This window comes from Alosa sapidissima, chromosome 6, assembly GCF_018492685.1.
Source record: "Alosa sapidissima isolate fAloSap1 chromosome 6, fAloSap1.pri, whole genome shotgun sequence".
Taxonomy (NCBI): Eukaryota; Metazoa; Chordata; class Actinopteri; order Clupeiformes; family Clupeidae; genus Alosa; species Alosa sapidissima.
This window is the reverse complement of record NC_055962.1, coordinates 10,256,079-10,277,579: the sequence shown is the minus strand read 5'-3', so window position 1 is coordinate 10,277,579 and position 21,501 is coordinate 10,256,079. Positions and strand designations below refer to the sequence as shown.

Genomic DNA, 21,501 nt, shown 5'->3' with positions numbered 1-21,501 from the left:
AAAGGCCATCAGTCAATCTGTGAACTTCTAGACACCTGAAGAAATCTGAGGACATCTGAAGATATGAAGATGAAACTGTCCTGTGTTGTTGCTGTTGCTGTCCTTGTTCTGGCCCTCTGCTCCCAGGGACAAAGCCAGTGTAAGTTTGACTTTTTTTCTTTTCTTTTTCTTAATTGTTCATAACTGTATCAGTATGTTTAGCTATGGAAACAGATTATAAATTGATAAATTGAGCAAAACACTGTTACCATTTAAAATTGTGTAGTATATTTTCAAATTGCAGAAATGTGGTGGTGTGTTCATGATTTCAGAAAGCAATAATCCATATGACACCATGGAGTAGATTCACCTTTCGCTACAAAACAAAACCCCTCAATTTCAGCCCTTATAAATGCCTTACTTTTGACCTTAAAACCCTTCTATAATTAAGTAGTTTTTAAGTAAAAATGTGCATTTATTAAGGGTCGATTAAAGAGAAAACCTACTGAATTTACCCCCCCCCCCCCCTTAATCAAGGAATCCCTGAATTAACACCTTAAAATGACATTTTAAGATATACTTAAATTATCCTTAATTATTAATCTCAAGAAATAAAGCGAACCCCTGACTTGACACCTAGATTAAGGGGTCACACCTTAACATGGCATTTAAGGTCAAATTAAGGCCCTGTTTAACAAATTAAGGACCACTTAATTTAAATTAAGTGGTTTTGGTATGTTTTCAGGGGCAATTTAAGTTAAATTTTAGTACATTACATTTCATAGTGTTTGTGCGTGTGTGTATATTTATTTGTATGTTACTGTGCACACTCATGTCTGTGTCCTTACATGTTTAGTCTTTCAATTGACTAACAATCTCAAATTCTATTTTAGCAAGCTTTGGACCAGATAAATGCTGTTTTAGTTATTACAGCAAGCCAATTCCTCCTAGAGCCATAAAAGGCTACAACCGTACTAACCCCAGTTGCACCAAACAGGCAGTGATGTAAGTATTTCTCACCCTACTTCCACTTACTTTTTCATTTTGTTGATGTTTGTTTGGTTCTCATACTGTTTTTGATTTTTTTTTTTCTCTAAGCCTCATCACTGTGAAAGGCAAAGAATTGTGCGCCAACCCAGAGGTCAAGGAAGTCCAGGAGATTATGGACAGAGTGGACGACCTGTTTGGTACCCCGGCACCCATCCATTCCCGTTAACACGTGACCACAGACGACGTCCACCAGCCCTGCGCTCCTTTCTGAGATGTCCATGTACACTGCACCTCAGAGTCACAGTGAATGTAACAACCTGTAACTCAGTTGCTTTGTTTTGCACAAAAATACTATTCTGCATTTTCTCCTTCATATTTCTGTAAGAGGGCCCTTTCAATATAAGGCCTATAGATAAATAAGTTTGAGTAATAAACCTGAGAATCACACTTCTGTACAATATTACTCTGACCAGGTTTTAATAAATGTATTTTGGCTACATACTGTATCTCAGTTGCTGTGCTTAATTCCTTGTGTTACATTTACATTTATTTATTTATTTAGCAGACACTTTTAATCCAAAGTGATTTATGTCAATTATATTACAAGGGATTACACTGTCTCCAAAGCAAATTGGGGTTAAAGGTGCAGTCAGGGATTTCGTAGGAAGTAGCGTTTGTTTGTGTTTATGTTTACATTTATTAGCAGATGCTTTTGTGCAAATTTCTTTTTTATATATTTTAACCCAGGACGAAACAAAACATCTCACCCCTATCTTCAATCTTTCGTGAGTTTTCGTGTTGTTTAGGGGACGTGCGAGTTTTCGGAGCCTGGGCTGCCTACAGAGATCAGGTTTTATTTACAGTGTACTCACGGAATGGGCATCCAGCAGTTGTGAGGAGATGATTGCTGAATGTGGCAAACAATGGTATGGGCTTGAAAGTGCGTAAAATCCCTGACTGCACCTTTAAGTGCCTTGCTCAAGGGCACAACCAAACCTGGAAGCCAGGAATTGAACCCACAACTTTTCATGCTACTGCATGCTAGCCCAGCTCCTTAACCACTACGTTACCATCGCCTTGCCAAAATGTTAATTTATTTAGCAGATGGTTTTATCCAAAGTGACTTACAACAATTATATTACAAGGGCCATTGTCCCCAGAACAACCTGGGGTTAAGTACCTTATAATAATAATAATAATAATAAAGCTTTATTTGTATAGCACCTTTCATACACAGAATGCAGCTCAAAGTGCTTTACATTTGAAGCATGTAACACAATAATAGTCAGTCAGTCATTATCAATCACTTTTCTTTGCTGTTTATGTTATACTCAGCAACATATCAAAAATATAGAAAATGACGTCATAAGACTGGCAGCCTTAACCCTCTTACCCCCCACAAGCACGCCATATGGCAACTGTGGCAAGGAAAAACTCCCATATTCCAGGAAGAAACCTTGAGCAGAACCTGACTTAATAGGGGGAGCCCATCTGCTTCTGGCTGGCTGCGCCCTCCAATAGTAGCAGATGTAGAATAATCTGAAAATGTAGTCTACAGGATAAGATGAGTTAACTAAAAGCTTTCCTGTACAGGTATGTTTTCAGATCTTTTTTAAAAATATTTACTGAACTCGCCTGCTTGATGTACAGAGGCAGGGTGTTCCATAGTTTGGGGGCATAATAGATAAACGCAGCTTCTCCACTTTGTTTGTGGAGCACTTTGGGTACGATTAAAAGATTAGAATTGGATGATCTAAGTTTCCTTTGTGGTTGATAAGATATTAAAAGCTCAGAGATATATGAAGGTGCTATGCCATTCAGAGCTTTGTAAGTAATTAACATAACCTTAAAATCAATTCTATAGGAAATAGGGAGCCAGTGCAGTTCAGCCAACACAGGGGTGATGTGTTCTCTCTTCTTAGTCTTAGTTAAAAGTCTAGCCGCAGAGTTCTGTATGAGTGCCAATTTCTTTAGATGTTTTTTGGGAAGACCAGTGAAAAGTGCATTGCAGTAGTCTAACCTGCTAGTGATAAAGGCGTGAATTAGTTTTTCTGCATCTTGTTGAGTTAAAAAGGGCCGCACTTTGGCAATGTTTCTCAAGTGGAAATAGGCTGTCTGAGTAACTTTACTGATATGGGGCTTAAAACTTAACTCTGCATCTAAGATGACACCGAGGCTTGTTACTTTTGGTTTGACCTGGTGTGCCAAGTTCCCCAGATTACTAAGAATAATATCTCGCTTTAGTTTTGGTCCAACCAGAAGTACCTCTGTTTTGTCATCATTTAGTTTCAAAAAGTTTTTGCTCATCCACTGATTAATGGAGGTTAGGCATGCAGTGAGGGAGCAAAGGCCATCTGGGTTAGTTGGCTCCACAGAAAGATACAATTGGGTATCATCTGCGTAGCTGTGGAAGTTTACATTATGCTGACTTATGACGTTTCCCAATGGAAGCATATATAGAGAAAATAGCAGGGGACCAAGGCAGCTCCCCTGGGCCACACCAAAAGGCAAGTCATGTTTTTCAGATACATGATCTCCTAGACTGATATACAAATCTCTGCCAGTAATGTAGGTTTGAAACCAGTTTAGGGCATTATCAGAGAGACCCACCCACTTCGCAAGGCGGTGAATTAGGATACTATGATCAATGGTGTCAAATGCCGCACTCAAATCCAGAAGAATAAGGATTGAGACTTTGTTTGAGTCGGTAGCTAGTCTGAGATCATTGACTATCTTTACTAGAGCCGTTTCTGTGCTGTGATTTGATCTAAAACCTGATTGGAATTTTTCAAGGATACTGTTTTCGTTGAGGAAGGTATTTAACTGATTACAAACAACTTTTTCAAGTACTTTGCTCAAAAACGATAGATTTGATATAGGCCTGTATTTGCTCAGATTGGTATGGTCAAGATTTGACTTTTTAAGTAAAGGTTTCACAACAGCGGTTTTAAAAGCAGTTGGAAATATACCTGTTTCTAATGAGGTATTTATTACCTTGAGAAAAAAGGGAGCTAAGCCATCATATACTTTTTTGAGGAATGTAGTAGGGATTGGATCTAAAACACATGTTGAGGAGCCGGTTTGAGTTATAATTTTACCAAGCTCAGATTGAGTAATAGTGCTAAAGGACCTTAATTTTGGGGGGCTGTTTTTGGGTGTACTATCAAACATATTACTTGTGTTACCAATAGCCTCCCTTATAGAAATGACTTTGTTTTTGAAGAAGTCTGCAAATTCTTCGCATCTTAGAGAGGATGCCTGACTGAGTGTATCAAAAGGTGTTTGATGCAATAGCCTATCAATGGTAGAGAACAACACCCTAGAGTTTCCACTGTTTTCAGCAATTACCTTAGAGAAGTGGTTCCTCCTCTCATTCCGAATAGCTCTATTATAATTTGCAATTTTTTCTTTTAGAATGGCACGGTGAACCTGTAACTTAGTTTTTCTCCATGTTCTCTCAGCTTTCCTACATGATCTTTTTAGATCATGGATATTTTCGTTCATCCAAGGTGTCAGTTTGCTACAGGGCCTTTTTTTAGTCTTTAAGGGTGCCACTCTGTTTTCCTTGCTCAACGGCACAATGGTGGCAGCCAGGAATCAAACCCACAACTTTTTCTGACTACGGCATGCTAGCCTAGGGTGACCAGACATCCCAGTTTAACCAGGACAGTCCCGATTTAACCGGGACAGTCCCGATTTTGAGATGCGTGTCCCGAGTCCCGACAAAAGCCTGTCAGGACACTAAAATGTCCCGGTTTACACCAACCAATATTAAAGTGTCCCGGTTGTCAGAGATGACATACCAACATGGTCTTATTATAGCCCATTAACTAAACCCATGTAGAGAGACTGTAGCCTAAAGCCTAAGACTGTAGCCCTAAGCAGTCAATCGTAGCAGTCTGCATAATCTTTGCAATCAACATTACAATGTATCCGTAAACATTGTTGCAATGCCTCTTCATAGCTGCCTCGTTTTAACGGTTAGGCTACGCTACGAAACGTCATCATTCTCAAAATGACTGAGTTGAATCATGCATGTCTGAATAACAGGTGAACAATGTTTAGGAGACAAACAAAGAACTTGTGCTTTTAATAACAATATTTAATACATTTTCTCGGGGGTGACACCCCCGAAACCCCTATAACTTTTGGGAAAAAATGTCTGTGTCTGTCTGAGCTGCAGCATGTTCACATTAAACGCAGTCACGCACAAAGTGTCCCAGTTTTAGTTCTGACAAATCTGGTCACCCTATGCTAGCCCAGTCTTTAACCACTACGCTACCACTGCCCTGTTCACTCCTATATGTCTTTCATGTAGTGATACACACGTACTGTAGGTAACATAAGGCGACGGAAGAAAAATAAAAAATTTGGAGGACACATCAGCAATGGTGGAGAGCAGTTGTTAGAAACTGCTCAATATTTAGCGTACATGTGTGTCTCCTACACACACACACACACACACACACACAGCACAACATCTGGGGTGTTAGTGATGTTACAAAACACATCATCAGAGCTTTTGAAAAAGTCTGGTATTACGTGCGTGTTTGTACATACAGTAGGCATAATTCTTCGTAAACATGACCTAAACAGAACTGGCAAGATCAGCAATACAGTCATGGCGTGCTGTGTAGAGTCCTTTGTACATATTACAACCACTTACTGTACAATATGGGCAACTAATTCAAGGTGGTTAGAGGATGCATTATGCAGTGTGGATGGTGATTTTCAGGATCTGGTTGGTAGCACCTGTAGTCTGGCAAGTCAAAGAGACACACAGACACAGACACACACACACACACACACACACACACATACAAGCATACAAACTGTTACTCAACACTTTGCCTCATGCCCTGACATTTTCCCCATCATCCACAACCACCAACCCCGCATAGGAGAGAGTGGGCCGTCTTAAGCGGTAGTATAAGCCACATGACAGCAAAGGCCATCAGTCAATGTGTGAACCTCTAGACACCTGCATCACCTCTAAAGACACTGGACCAGATGAATGCTGTTTTAATTACTACAGCAAACCTGTTCCTCCCAAAGCCATAAAAGAATATAAAATGACCCATCAAAGCTGCCCCAAAAAGGGAGTGATGTGAGTATTTTTTCTCCTCTAATAGGTCTTCCCAATTAAATTACTTTACATAACGTTATATCCTCACACTGTTCTTCTTTCTTTTTTAAAGTTTCATCACTATAAAGAATAAGACGATGTGTGTCAACCCGGAACTCGAGGAGATCAAGAATATTATGGACACACTGCTGTTTGGTACTGAAGTCACCAGTTCTCATTAATGTGTGACCACCAGTGAGCTCCCTGCTACACATGACTCCTCCGTGAGATGTCAGTGTATACTGCACCTCAGAGTTACAGTGGATATAATAGCCTTTAATTCAGCTGCTTTGTTTTACCAAAAAATATTCTGTATTTTCTCCTTTGCATTTCTGGAATAGTACCCTTTCAAGATGAGACCTATAGATAATAAGCTTGAGTAATAGACCTGAGAATCACTCTTCTGTACAATATTACTCTGGCCAGGTTTTAATAAATGTATTTTGGCTTCATATCTCAGTTTCTGTGCTTAATTCATTGTCACTAGTTTTAACCAACTTCATTATTTGTCAGTACAGGCAAAGCCATTAGGTGCTACTACTGCACAGCTATTTGCAGCTATTTCCTGTATGTGAGAGAGGAGCATTTTGCTGCTGAGCTTTTGCTTGTGGCTGTGGTTTGTGGTTCTAACTCTGAGTGTAGATAAAGTAGTGTGAAGCCAAACAGACCTAGTAAAATTCATCAGAACTGATGAAAAACAAAATTGTTTTCCTGATGTGGGTTTGTAACCACATGAAAATAGGCTCTTAACATACATTTTCACTCTTGCATGTATCTATTTTGTTTATGACTGATAGAGCCCGTTAGAGTCTGCCCAGACCTATGGCCCAGACTCAGAAGCTACTGTACATCCACAATGTTACATCTTCTGTCCAAGTGTGTGAGTTAAGGTTGATGTATCAGAGATGGTTGATGAATTATCTCTGTTATGATATAAAATGTTAACGTAATTTCGATCTCTTTGTATGTCTGGGCATGTGAAGAAATTGACAATAAAGCAGACTTTTGACTTTGAAAATGCATCCATTTTTGTCAATGTATGCAAAATTCCCTGTTCTGTAATAGCAAGTTATTTGCTAGTTTTGGATTAAAATACCATAATGGGCTTCCTAAGCAAGTACCCATGAAAATGATAGAGAACAAGGTTTGTTTTTTAATATACATATGTATGTATATTATTACTGTTGTTATTATACTCCTCTTTATTTCTTTTCTCTTTTGTATATGTATGTTTGTTTAAAAAAAAAAAAAAATGCCGGACATACATGTAAACATCCAAAAAAAATGTTTTAAAAACAAGGTTTTCACAGGGATCTCGTTGCTTTGATAGTTCATTTTTACAGAGGTGAGGAGGCGCACTGGTATCTCCCTTCCTGCTGCTCACAGAGAGAAGTGCTGACACATCAAGGCACCACGGTCTCTTAGACCTTTTCCACCAAGAGAGAACCAACTCCGTTGTGGTACATGCTCCAGATGTTTAAATGTTTAAAGCATTTCAACCAAAAACAATTTGGTTTGGAACCTGAAAAGTTAGTCGGTTAGCTGGCACCAGAAAATAACTGTTTTTTTTCCCTGTGAAACTGGAGTGGGCGTGTCATTCTGCAGTTGTACACGCAGCAACCTCTGTCGATGACGCATCCTTGGTTCTGTTCAAAGTTGGTAGATAGCACCAAGATTCATAGCACTCTGAATGGAACCGGTTCTCTGTTGGCCCGGAAAATAAACCCCCCAGGCAACTTTTTATTATATACAACACTTATTTATTTGGCTGACACCTTTGTCCAAAGTGACTTACAGAGGTCAGTTATTACATGGCCTGTCCCCCCGGAGCAACTTGAGGTTAAGTGCCTTGCTCAAGTGCCCAATGGTGGTAGCCGACAACCAGACCACAACTTCTCTTTTCTGCTGCATGTTAGCCCAGCTGTGTAGCCAATACACTACCACTGCTCTATGCCTTTTATTCAAACTCAACCTTAGACACTGGTACAGCATGGCAGACACACAGTGGGCAAGGGTGTCACATCATGCACCGAAACTTGGACACTAGGAGAATGATTCATAACATAAAGACATAAAGAATTTTTAACGGGGACAAAGGCTGAAAAATAGGCCTTAATGACCCACTGCCCCAGAGCGAGATGTGTTTCAGGCGTGTGTTCTACACAGGATGAGCGGTCGCTTTAACCATATAACATAACACAAACAAGTGCTGTAGAATTTTGATATATAGATAGATAGATAGATACTTTATTGATCCCCGGTGGAAATTCAATTCATTCATATTTTCTGATGTGTGCTGTACACTATCATCATCATCATCATCACCATCATCATCAACGACTCAGGGTCTATTCAGAAAACACAAAAATAGTCCGTAATAACACGCTGCCCCATAGAGATTCAAACTGTGGTTCACACCTGTGTCTCACACCACCTGAGTGGCTGCTCTAACCTCTTAACCCTCCTATTGTGTTCGTTTTATGTTTACTAGTTTTGTGTTCCCGGTCAAAAATGACCACTGCATTATAACTTGTTATAAATCCAGAGTAACAACACACATATTATTATGTAATGTTGTGATAGACCTTTGTATCAACTTGTGTTCTATTGGATATAACCAGTTTTGTACTTCCATTTGCTATTTATGGCCTGCAGGCCTCACTGACCTGAGCTCATGCAAGTCAGATAGGGGAAGATTCTATTGGGAAAAGGTTCCAGTGGGGGCTGGCATAGGGGGAGTGAGGGTGTGTTTGTGTGTGTGTTTTAATGTACAGAAGCACATACTGTATGCAGTCCATCTGATCAATAAGTATGTGCCTAGACTCAATTTTATACATTGACCATTTTCTCACCCATTCATTTCTAATGGCCGGTCATTTTTGACCGGAAATACACATGGGTGTTCTTAAGTTAAATAAAACACTCAAATTGTTATAAAATTATCAAAATTTGTTTTGTGTGTTCAGATGCCCTGTATTCAAGTCAATGAGCCTCATGATGGTCAGAATAAGTTAACAATATTTTTGAGAGAAAAGAATTGTCAATCAGTCACATTTGACCGCGAACAAAACAGGAGGGTTAACATGTGCACTTATATGAAAGATAATCAATGTGGCAACAGCTGTATCCTTGTGATAAAATTTATTATAGTGATATACATTTCATAGTTCAAGTTTTTCTGGTTTTTGCTTTGATGTCTCACTCATACTGTCTTACTCATACTTACTGGTATCAATACTTGTTGTTATACTAACTTACAGTATGTGTTACTTACAGTACACCATATCTTAACTCTTGTAAGGTGTTCGGGTCTGTGGCGATTGTTGTCTTTCCGCACCTGCTATTCACACATAAAGTTACAAAATTGTTACATTTCAAGCATTTACACTGTTCTGATTACAGTAGGTTCTAAGACATAAGCATATTTTTTTTTTACCTTGTTTATAACTGAATTACCTCATTTTCTCACAAAAAACGAAAATCCTTAATGTGATCTCACAGGAGTAAATGGCAAGTATGAACCATAAATGATGTCTATATCATTATTAGTTGACCTAAAGTAAACATCTGATACAATTTTTTACAGAAATTGTTATAGCTGTATTAATTTAAAAGCATAATAATGTGGTGGGTTTATCAGACTCGGGAATGTTGGCTGAGTAACACAAATATGAACACCTTACAAGGGTTAAAGTTTGTAAAGTTTGGAGTAAAATAACCCTGGAAATACATATCTATGAAAGACAGATGTAGGTCACCCAACCACTTCCTCAAGGGCTTTAAAAAAATGAGTGTGCACTTTTTTCATTGCAAAAATGTATGTTTGTAGATAATATCATAGTGCCACTATTTATACATACAGTGCAATATATGGCCTAAACAGTGTAGTACTTTGCTAGGATGTAGTATACATGAGGTACTGAACCCTGATAGCAGTGATCAGTGAAATAGATTGACCTGTCCCAATGTTTTAGATCCTGTCTGGACTCCAAAGCTGTGCTGTGTTGTGCTGTGTCTGTGAGGTGGGCATAGACAGTATATGGCCATTTCCAAATAGAAGAACTAGGTAGAAACTAGGTAGAAACAGGAAACTGGGCTGCTATGCAGGCACACATACACACCAGCACACTAACACACGTACAGTATACACACACACACACACACACACACACACACACACACACACACACACACACACACACACACACACACACACATACAAACTCCCTCTCACACACGCAAACACACATACATACATACAGTACACACTAACACACACATACACACGCACTGTCTCTTTCTCTCCTCACACACACACACACATGCACTAATACACAAAACCACACACACACACACACACACACACACACACTCCACAAACAGGCACACACGGAGTAACACGCACACTCTAACACACAAACACACTCTCTCTCTCTCTCTCTCTCTCTCTCTCTCTCTCTCTCTCTCTCTCTCTCTCTCTTTCTTCTTACACACAAATGCTAACACACCAACACTGTTTGGCCCCATTGTATCACCCTCCAATACCTCAACTATCCACCACCCCCCCCTCCCCCTCCACCACCTACTGTATAGTAATGTTGATGATGTAGTCTTTCTAATGGGCAGGGAAAGTTCATTCTCTCCAAAGTGGGCTGTCCTACACACTAGCCTCTTCTGCCACAAGCTGTGTTCAAAAAGCCCCAGACAGTCAGTGTGTGACACACTTCTGGACACCTGCATCACCTCTGAGGACATCTGAAGACGTGAAGATGAAACTGTCCTGTGTTGTTGCTGTTGCTGTCCTTGTTCTGGCCCTCTGCTCCCAGGGACAAAGCCAGAGTAAGTTTGACATTATTATTTTTTTCTAAGCTGTACATAATTGTTCATAATTGTGTTAGTTATACTACGGGAGCAGCCATGGCCTACTGGTTAGCGCTTCGGACTTGTAACCGGAGGGTTGCCGGTTTAAAACCCCGACCAGTAGGAATGGCTGAAGTGCCCTTGAGCAAGGCACCTAACCCCTCACTGCTCCCCGAGCGGCGCTGTTGTTGCAGGCAGCTCACTGCGTCAGGATTAATGTGTGCTTCACCTCAGTGTGTTCACTGTGTGCTGAGTGTGTTTCACTAATTCACGGATACATGCAGAGACCAAATTTCCCTCACGGGATCAAAAGAGTATCCTGTATATACTTATACTAGTATGTATAGCTATGGAAACAGAATATAAATTGAATTTAAAAAAAAAACTGTCTTCTTTTCTAATTGTGTAGTATGCTTTCAAATTGCAGAAATGTGGTGGTGTGTTCATGATTTATGAAAGCAATAATCAATATGACACTAAGCAGTTGATTCACCTCTGCATGTGTGTGTGTGTTACTGTGTATGTTCACGTCTTTGCTTGTATTGGCATATACAGCATACATTTAGTCTTCTGACTGCCTAATAACACTCACATTTTATTTCAGATGTTGATGGACCGGATAAATGCTGTTTTAAATATTACAGCAAGCCAATTCCACCTAAAGCCATAATACGGTACTATCTTACTCACCCCAGCTGCACCACAAAGGCAGTGATGTAAGTATTTCTCACTTTACTAACAGCCCTACAGTACTTACCAATTAAGTTACTTTTTCATTTTGTTGATGTTTGTTTGGTTCTCATACTGTTCTTGATTTTTTTTAAGCCTCATCACAAGGAAGGGCAAAGAAGTGTGCGCCAACCCAGAGGTCCAGCAAGTCCAGGACATTATGGAGAAACTAGACGACCTGTTTGGTACCCCGGCCCCCACCGATTCTCCTTAACTTGATGCAAAAGTTAAAGTAGCTGTGTCTCAACGTTGCTTGGCAACCATTCAAATAGATGAAATGCTGTGCCTTTATTTTATGAAATTCTGCCAGAAAAGCAATTAGCCACTGAATTTAGAACAGCTGGGTTTAAGGCTAAGTTCTAAATTCAGTGTAACCTACGGCCTCTCGGGGTTTATTGCTTAACTACTCTGCACCTCAGAGTTACAGTGAATGTAACAACCTTTAATTCAGCTGCTTTATTTTGCACAAACATACTCTGTCTTTTCTGCTTTCGTATTTCTGGAAGAGTATCTGTTCAAGATGAGCCGTATAGATAAAAAAGCTATTTTTGTCCCATGTAGCAATGCACACTTGGCATATATGATGCGTAGCTCATACTGTAATTGACAGGGCGATGAAAGAAACACAACAATAAAGTTGGAGGACACATTAGCAATGACTGTAGAGTAGTTGTTAGAAATTCCTAGCTTGGAAATTCGCCAGATAATCTAGCCTACAACAGTGGTTCTCAAATGGGGGTACGTGAAGGCACTCCAGGGGGAACGTGAGATTTTAAAATATAAATGTTTTAAATGGTTCATTTTATAGTTTTAAATGGTTATATGGTCACTGTTTTCACTACATTAGTTTGAATCATTTGCAATAAATTTAGTCAAGGATTATTAAAATTTAAAATGTTCAAAATAGTTTTTTTTTTCCAAATGTTTGAATTTTGTATGTGTTTACCAGTTCCAAAGTTTAATCAATTATACACTGATGGCACAGTGCTCTGTTTTAAGTCTTTTTTCTAAACTAAAAATGCTTTGCGCTGGTTAGGGGGTACTTGGCTAAAAAAATATTTCACAGGGGGTACATCACTGAAAAAAGGTTGAGAACTACTGGCCTACAACACAATATCTAGCTGCCACTGAGAAATAAATGGTAAAATTTATCAGCCACTCAATAGTAAATCATTATTCTGTACCTGAAATCTCCCAGTCACCTCCATACTTTGCCAGCATTTGTCTGGTGCTACTTTCTCTCCCTGGTGTCTCCCAGTTCGACAATGACCACAGGATGGATTGCTGTCATATAAATAATTACATGTCACTACACCTAGACTACTACTGCACAGCTATTTGAAGCCAGTGGCGGACTGGCCGTCTATTTGAAGCCAGTGGCGGACTGGCCGTCTGGATTCTGGGCACATGCCAGAAAGGGTCGCTCGTCAAATGGGCCACTCAGAATGTTGGCCACTCAGAATGTTGGTTTAAGTAACTTTCTGTCAGCATGGCACAGAAATTCACGCACACTTTATGTACACACAGGCCTTACTAAACATTTCCCAACGTCATCCATCAGAATTATCACCTCAATCTGGTAGACAATTAATTTAAACTAATTTAAACTTTTAGATTTTATCGTAACATGACGGCTGACTGCTACTTATCCCATTCGCCTATCCTTTAGGCCTACATCACGGTCATGTGTTAGGGCCGTGTGTTGTTGCAAATGCCAGGGCCGTTTTTTGATCCCAGTCTGCCACTGTTTGCAGCTATTTCCTGTATGTGAGAGAGGAGCATTTTGCTGCTGAGCTTTTGCTTGTGGCTGTGGTTTGTGGTTCTAACTCTGAGTGTAGATAGAGTAGTGGGAAGCCAAACAGACCTGGGGCCTATTGCACAAAACTAGGATAAGGGATTAAGCCGGGATATCTTGGTTATCCTGGCTCAATTTATCCGTGATCCAGTTGCACAAAAGCGGGATAGGGGGCAGCAGGATATGTTATGGTATAAATCACCATGGCGATTTATTCTGTGGAGCTAGCCTGCTTCAGACCAGGCTAAGTTCCAGGATCTATTTAATATCATCCCTTATCTCAGTCAGCAGTCACCACAAACGGACACCAATAGTTATTCCACTGCCCACTACACATTGTTATCACATATACCTAGACCCACTGTCATTATTTAAACGTTTGTGATCATTAATTAACTTTTACATATCGCCATTCCTGACCTGTCATGCGACAATGTGACGTCACGGGAGTGCCTAACCATTTTGCGTGTGGTGGTCGCGGCACTAGTTGCAATATTCTCCTAAACAGAGGTGTTGCTGTTTGTTGCTGTTGTGAAAAGGCTATCGCTACCTACTTCACACCGTAGAAGAAGCAATGAAGCCACTCTAGTTGCCATGGTGAATCAGTGAATCTGTGATCGGTGGCGGGGTCTATTTGAGGGAGCCGTGAGTGCGCACTTATCCAGGATAGGTTTCACCTGGCTTGATGAATCCGTGTCTGCTCATCCTGGCTTGCTCGTTGTGCAACCAATTAAGCCTGTGCGCTCTTGTTTTGGATTCATTGAGCGCAGCTCAGTAACTTATCCCGGATGTCTTAATTCTGCTTTTGTGCAATAGGCCCCTGGTGAGAACCTGTAGTTCCGAGTTTGCTGAAGTACCGTTGTCCACTGCGTGTGGAGGAGGAGGGGCACGGCCACAGTTCTTCACAGTTGACAAACGAGCAGGGAATTAGGGATGCTAGTGTAGCAGGGTACTGTACAGTAAGCAGGTCCTGCTCTCCCGCCCAGTCATTAGCCCTTTCACTGATATATTGGCAGCCAGGTGCTTCCCGTGCGAGCGCTCCTGCCTTTTTCCACTTCCGGAGACCTGATCATGGTGTTGTCGGTGAAATGCACTAGTTTGGCTAAGTAACTGGCGTCACCTCATCGCTGTTTTGCGTTAAGGAGTTGCGGCCGCTGGGCGACGTGATTTGTTCAGTTCGGAACAGGGCCGGTCCCTTGTTAAGATTATATTCTGTGCAGCACGAAGATAAACTCCTGCATTCTGATGCTCGTTATGATTATATTCTGTGCAGCACGAAGGTAAGCTCCTGCATTCTGATGCTTGCCTACGGTGTAGACCCACGCGCATTTTTTATCACATAATTATATGGACTAACTATACCATTTGTATTTTTATACGACACATTTTTATCATCGAAGAAGATTGGCCATTGGTGCATTGCCCGCAGTCACCTAAGGGCTGCTGTTTTGTCTCTGGATGTTTCTTTTTTTGTGCAGTAATTGTATTTTGTGTCTTGTTATTTGTTTGTCTCAGTTCTGTTTGACAAGAAACAGGGGGCCTTAACGGGTGACTAACAGTCTTAAAGCTGCAGTTGGCAAGTCTGACAGATTGAGGGGACTTAGCCAAAATATTGAATGTTTTCAACTCTCATGCCCCTCCCCCACTACCACCAAGCACCCTCTCATTGAGTTTGTGCTCGTCAGTGCACCCCAGATAAGACTGCACCAGACTGTGATTGACAGTCAGATCTCACACAGCCCTGCTCTGATTGGACCAGAAGAACCGGGAGCTGTGGATTTTTGCCAAACAAATAACAGGCTCTAGGTGGAGGTAGAAGTGCAGGTTTTTTTCTAAAACCGACTGATTTATGTTGTTCTGTTGGGGCATAGTGTTGGTTTCAGTGAATATGCAAAACGTCATGCCAACTGCAGCTTTAAAGTGGGGGAGTCTTGCATAAGCCTACTAGTTTCCCTGGTTTCACCTTGTGTGTCTGACGTGAATTTTCGTCATATGTTGCAGTGCGAGTGTGAGTTGTGTGTCATAACTTGTTTGCAGTGCAGTGTAAATTGCATGATCAATCTCTCTCTCTCTCTCTCTCTCTCTCTGTTCCACCAGTGATCAAGTCCCTGTCTTGTCTATTATGTCATGTTAAATCATGTAGCTCCATTTTTATAATAACTATATATATTTTTCTAAAAGCACGTCTCTGCCCTGCATGTGTCGAACCTGTGTTGCCAATTAGCAAGGTTAATGTGAATTGGTGACTGTTACTTCCTAGTGGTAACAAATACCCTAGGTGGCGTAGTCAGCTACAACTTTCCCCTTTTGAATCTGCCACATTTTGGCGTACTGTCGGCAGGATTACACTTCATTAAGGTAGAGACGTGTAGGCTATTCTGTTTTTTTCTTTTGGGGGCTTTGTGTGTGTGGTTGATGAGACAGGAGAGACGAAACAGCAGCCTTTGCTTCAGGTACCCCAAACCATCTGGGAGGTAGGTCAGGTTAGTATGTTCTGTGAATGTTGCCCCCCCCTCCCAATCCCTCTCCCCATTTTGTACAGCGTGTGGCTCACTGCAGCGTTGTAGCCAGGGTAGCTTCCCACCTAGATGCCTAGGCCTGGCCTTAGCGAGGCCTGGTCAAAGATTGTTAAGGTGGAGCAAGATATTTCATCAGGAGCCAAAGATATTTCATCAGGAGCCACTTCCGGGAACCCGGATCGCACAAGGGGGGGTCGAAATCCCCCTTAATGCAGAGCAGAGGCGGCGACTGCTCCATTTAAGTCTATGGCCATAGCTCAGAATTTCACCACATACTAAGATCTTGGTTCTATACAGTTAAGAATGTGAATTTTGGGCATGTTTTCATGATCCTCAAACCTTTCTAAACATTTAAATGACCTTTTTAGCATTTTCGAGCATTCCAGTCTGGAGAAAACTGACCTTATATCAGGTGTGCGCCAGTTATTTATTGCACTGCTTTTGGCCTGTTGCAACGTACGCTCATCAATACGTCATCGACACGCCTCTTCATACAGACACGATTCGATCCCCATTTTGTGCCCATAGACATGAACTACAACGAAGTATCTTGCTCCGCCTTAACAATCTTTGGCCTGGTGTCATTGCCTTTCTGGTCCCCCCTCACCTCCCCATTTTGTACAGCGTGTGGCTCACTGCAGCGTTGTAGCCAGGGTAGCTTCCCACCTAGATGCCTTTGGGTCATGGGTCGCCATGAGGGCGATAGCCATTAGCGGGGCCTGGTGTCGTTGCCTTCCTGGCGAGATATGTTTCAGGCATGTGTTCTTCACAGGATGAGTGGTCGCTTTAACCACATAACACATACAAGCGCTGTAGAATTTTTATATTTATTCTGATGTGTGCTGTACACTCATCATTATTATCATCATCATCATCATCGACTCAGGGCAGGGCTGTAGTCAAAAGTGGTTTGAGTGTCCAAGACAAGACCAAGTCCAAAACGAGGCTGAAAAAACTCATTCTTAACACCACTTACCTATGTATGTAATTGTTTTCTGAACTACTTCTTTTTACACTGTTAGGTTATACTTCTTCACATAAAAGATGAGTTCTGTAATGCCAAGACACAGCCACAATGGGTGGATTTTGAATAAATTAAACATTTATTTTGTCTGATCATGGTCAGATAATCAATGATTTCTAATTTAGAAAAATAGATTTATTTTAAGCCCACCCTGGACCAAGTAGAACATCTTGCAAGATCAGTGGCCGAGGCCAAGACAAGTCTGAGTCCAAATACCAGCGAGTACAAGACAAGTCCGAGACCATAAAAAAAATGTCTTGAGTCCGGACTCAAGACCAAGACCGGATTTGAGTACTACAGCCCTGACGCAGGGTCCATTCAGAAAACACAGACAAGACAGACATAACATACACCATGCATTAAAAAGGAAAAGAAATAAAGAGAACTACTGTATAAAAGCAAGTGCGAATCACACTGTTCGCACACACTTTTCGGTAACACTTTACTTGACAGTATCGACATAAGAGTGACATGACACTGTCATGACACATGAACTCTAACCTTAACCCTAATCCTAATCTCTAACCCTAATCCTAACCCTAACCTTAACCCTAACCTAACCCTAACCCTATCTTGTTATGACAAAAACCAAATAACACTTAATGACAAGCGTTATGTCATAAACGTTTATGACTTGTTTATGACACATTCATGAGAGTCATGTCAATCTTATGTCAATACTGTCAAGTAAAGTGTAACCCAATTTTCTTTGCTTTTCATTGTTTTACCATTTACAATAAATTACTTTATTACCGATCCTGATTCACCTGTCAAGCTTTATTTGAGTTCAAAGAATCCAACAGCACCCAAATGAAAGGTAAGCAATGTGGCAAGTGTTTGTAAGATCCTTGTGATAAAATATATTACAGTGATATACAGTACGTATGGTTATGTGGGTCAAGCATTTCAATTTTGTGCTTTGATGTCTCACTCATACTCATAATACTTGTATGTGCATACTTATGTGTTACACCATATTTGTAAAGCTGGGAGTAAAATAACCCTAGAAATACTATGAAAGACAGATGTAGGTCACCTAACCACTTGTTAAGGGCTTTCATTGCAGAAATGTATGTTTGTAGATAATATCATAGTGCCAATATTTATGCATACTGTGCAATATATTGCTGAAACAGTGTAGTACTGTTGGTATGATGTGGTATACGATGTATGAGGTACTGAACCCTGATAGCAGTGATCAGTGAAATAGATATGACCCTGACCTGTCCCAATGTTTTAGATCCTGTCTGGATTCCAAAGATGTGCTGTGTTGTGCTGTGTCATCGAGATGGACATAGATAGTATATGGCCATTTCCAGTTCTCATGGACTAAACATGGTACATCATGGCGTGACCAAGCAAGGACACATGATGTGTGGCAGAAGGTGATTTCCATGTGCTGCTGTGTTTCCGTCTTGTAGTTGTGTCGACGAAGAGCTGCGTCAAAGATGAGGAGGGGGTAGAAACAGGAAGCTGGGCTGCACATGCAGACACATGTGCATGTGCGCACACACACACACACACACACACACTAGCACACAAAAACACACATACACACACTAGCACACAAACACACACACACTAGCACACAAACACTCACACTAGCACACAAACACACACACACACACACATACATACAAACACATACAGTACACATAACACATACATACACACACAAACTCTCTCTCACACACACACAAACTCTCTCTCACACACACACACAGACATACACACACACAAACACACAAACTCTCTCACACAAGCTTTGCCTCTTGCCCAAAAATCCTCTGATGTGTCAACCCTGCCCCCCACCCCCCCACCCCGGCCCCCCTCCAAGTGGTACTGATGATGGAGTCTTTCTAATGGGCAGGGAAAGTTCATTCTCTGCAAAGTGGAAAGTGGGCTGTCCTACACACTAGCCTCTTCTGACACAAGCTGTGTTCAAAAAGCCCCAGACAGTGTGTGACACACTTCTGGACACCTGCATCCCCTCTGAGGACATCTGAAGACGTGAAGATGAAACTGTCCTGTGTTGTTACTGTTGCTGTCCTTGTTCTGGCCCTCTGCTCCCAGGGACAAAGCCAGCGTAAGTTGGCAAATATTTTATTTTTCTAAATTGTTCAGAACTTGTGTTTAGCTAAACTATTATAAATTGATCAACACAATACTGTTTACATTTATAAATGTGTAGTATATTTGCATAAATGTGTGCTCATGATTTCAGAAAGCAAAAATCCATTTGCGTGTGTGAATATATTTCTTTGTGTGTTACTGTGCACGCTCATAGTCTGTACATGTACAGCATACATGTAGTCTTCTAATTGTCTAACAAACTGAAATTCTATTGTAGCGGCTGCTGGTCCAGATAAATGTTGTTTTAATTATTATGGCAAGACGATTCCAGTTAGAGCCATAAAAGAATATAAAGTCACCCACCCCAGCTGCCCCAAACGTGCTGTGATGTGAGTGTTTTTAACTTTGCTATCAGCATTTCCTGTGTTTTCTTATTATTTTTTCATTTTTTGATACTTACTTTGTCTTTATGTTGCTCTTGATTTTCTTTAAGCCTCATCACTATGAAGGGCAAAGAACTGTGCGCCAACCCAGAGGCCAAGCAAGTCCAGGACATTATGGATAAACTGGACGACCTGTTTGGTACCCCAGCCCCCACTAGATCTCCTTAGCATGTGACCACAGACCAGCCCTAAGCTCCTTGCTATGCTCACCTCCGCCCTGAGACATCAGTGTACACACCAGCTCAAAAGAGTTACAGCGAATGTAACAACCTGTAACTCAAATGCTTTGTTTTGCACAAAAATACTCTTTTTTAATTGCTGGGCAGCACAGCAAGACCTGCACATTAGTAAGCTTGTAGAAACTTCTGTATTCCTCTTCAGCTTATATTAATAAATCTATTTTACAATATCTTTGGCCTTTGTGGATTCCTTTTGGATTTCTGTTTATTCATAATCATGTGATGCATGCTGAGGTGATACAGGACAGGTGCCAAAGGTAATGCATATTTTAATTGTTGGGACAAAGGAAGAAACATTTTTCCAAACATACATTAAAGTACTGAAAATGAAAATTTTAATCACTATAGCTTGAACCAGCGACCTCTTTATCTGTCTGTATCGTGCTATTTCTGCACAGCTGCATTTCCTGTTAGTAGAGCACTTTGCTGTTCATTCGCACAGAGTGGTTTGTGGTTATAACTGGGTATTGTGGGTGTACATAGTGTGAAGCCAAAGAGATCATTTAAAAAGCTTATCAGAGCTTATGACAAAAACTATGTTTGTGATGTGGGATTTTACAAACCATGTGAAGAAAAAGATTCTCACTCCTGCCTGTATGTGTTTTATTTTCAACAGGTACTAATCAAAGTATTTGTGACCGAGAGAGATTACTTTTAGAATGCTCTCAAGTTGAGAAGCACATCTACACTTCCTTTAGGTCACAAGAAAGTCACACAACATCACAAGTGTTTGAAAAAGCACAATAAAGATTATCATGGTGTGAGGAATCACATAGGTTTCACCAGGGCATCAATAGCAATATTAGGTGCGTGCTCAGAGCGAATGTGACACTGCACTAATAAATTATTTCGATGCACGGCCACCTGCACACTGTCTTTTAGGTCAGACACACCATTACACTCACCCAATCAACTTGCCCTGTAGACGGGCAGTAGCGCCCTCTAGAGCAGCGGTCCCCAACTACCGGGCCGAGGGACATTCCTAACCGGGCCGTAGCCTACGACATGAGTTTAAAAAAAAAATGCATGCAAACTAAATAAACTCAATTTAATTCGCAATAATGTCACATTCGCAATAATACCCACTGACGATGGTGAGCCAGATACCTCAAAGAAAAAGAAGGGGTCATTCAATACGAAATATGACGAGTCATATTTAAAATATGGTTTCGCAGAGACCGGTGACTCGCATGCACCAAGTCCTTTATGTGTGGTATTTGGCGATAAGTTGTCAAACGAAGCAATGAAACCATCAAAGCTAATTCGACATCTAGAGTCCAAGCAACCTACACTTAAAGACAAACCCCTTGAGTTTTTTGAGCGTAAGAAACGCGAGCAAGAAGGACAAAAAACTAGTGCGTAAAGCAACCACATCGGTGAACGTGGCTGCGCTAAAAGCCTCATACTGTAGTGGCTAGTCGGATTGTAAGAAGCCCTTTACTATTGGGGAAGAGTTAATTCTGCCTGCTGCTAAAGACATGTGCAATGAACTCATTGGGGAGGCTGCAGCTAAAAAATAGCTCAGGTACCGCTTTCTGCAAGCACTGTCCATAGACGAATTGATGATATGTCAGAGGATATTGAGGCACAGTTGTTAGAGAGGGTGAATGGGTCACCGTGGTACGCTATCCAAGTTGATTGGTTGCAGGTCACTGGCCAGAGAGAGTTGCGAGAGCCGCTGCAGAGATTTCTTACAGAAAAAAAGTCACCGTTAGCTGCATATTT

General features: G+C 41.0%; 3 protein-coding genes across 3 annotated transcripts; all 3 read left to right on the top strand.

Moving 5' to 3' along the window:
- On the top strand, window positions 1-1,470 carry LOC121711102 (C-C motif chemokine 4 homolog). The gene is made up of 3 exons (XM_042094433.1): window positions 1-139; window positions 873-984; window positions 1,078-1,470. Exons 1-3 carry the CDS (start codon window positions 64-66, stop codon window positions 1,193-1,195), a joined length of 306 nt encoding a protein of 101 aa, XP_041950367.1. The 5' UTR covers window positions 1-63; the 3' UTR covers window positions 1,196-1,470.
- A 9,280-nt stretch (window positions 1,471-10,750) lies between these two features.
- LOC121711104 (C-C motif chemokine 4 homolog) lies at window positions 10,751-12,216 on the top strand. The gene is made up of 3 exons (XM_042094435.1): window positions 10,751-10,933; window positions 11,559-11,670; window positions 11,780-12,216. The coding sequence occupies exons 1-3, from the start codon at window positions 10,864-10,866 to the stop codon at window positions 11,895-11,897; spliced, it is 300 nt and encodes a 99-aa protein (XP_041950369.1). The 5' UTR covers window positions 10,751-10,863; the 3' UTR covers window positions 11,898-12,216.
- Window positions 12,217-18,969: 6,753 nt separating this feature from the next.
- LOC121711103 (C-C motif chemokine 4 homolog) lies at window positions 18,970-19,946 on the top strand. The gene is made up of 3 exons (XM_042094434.1): window positions 18,970-19,107; window positions 19,372-19,483; window positions 19,588-19,946. Exons 1-3 carry the CDS (start codon window positions 19,038-19,040, stop codon window positions 19,703-19,705), a joined length of 300 nt encoding a protein of 99 aa, XP_041950368.1. The 5' UTR covers window positions 18,970-19,037; the 3' UTR covers window positions 19,706-19,946.
- Window positions 19,947-21,501: the final 1,555 nt, after the last annotated feature.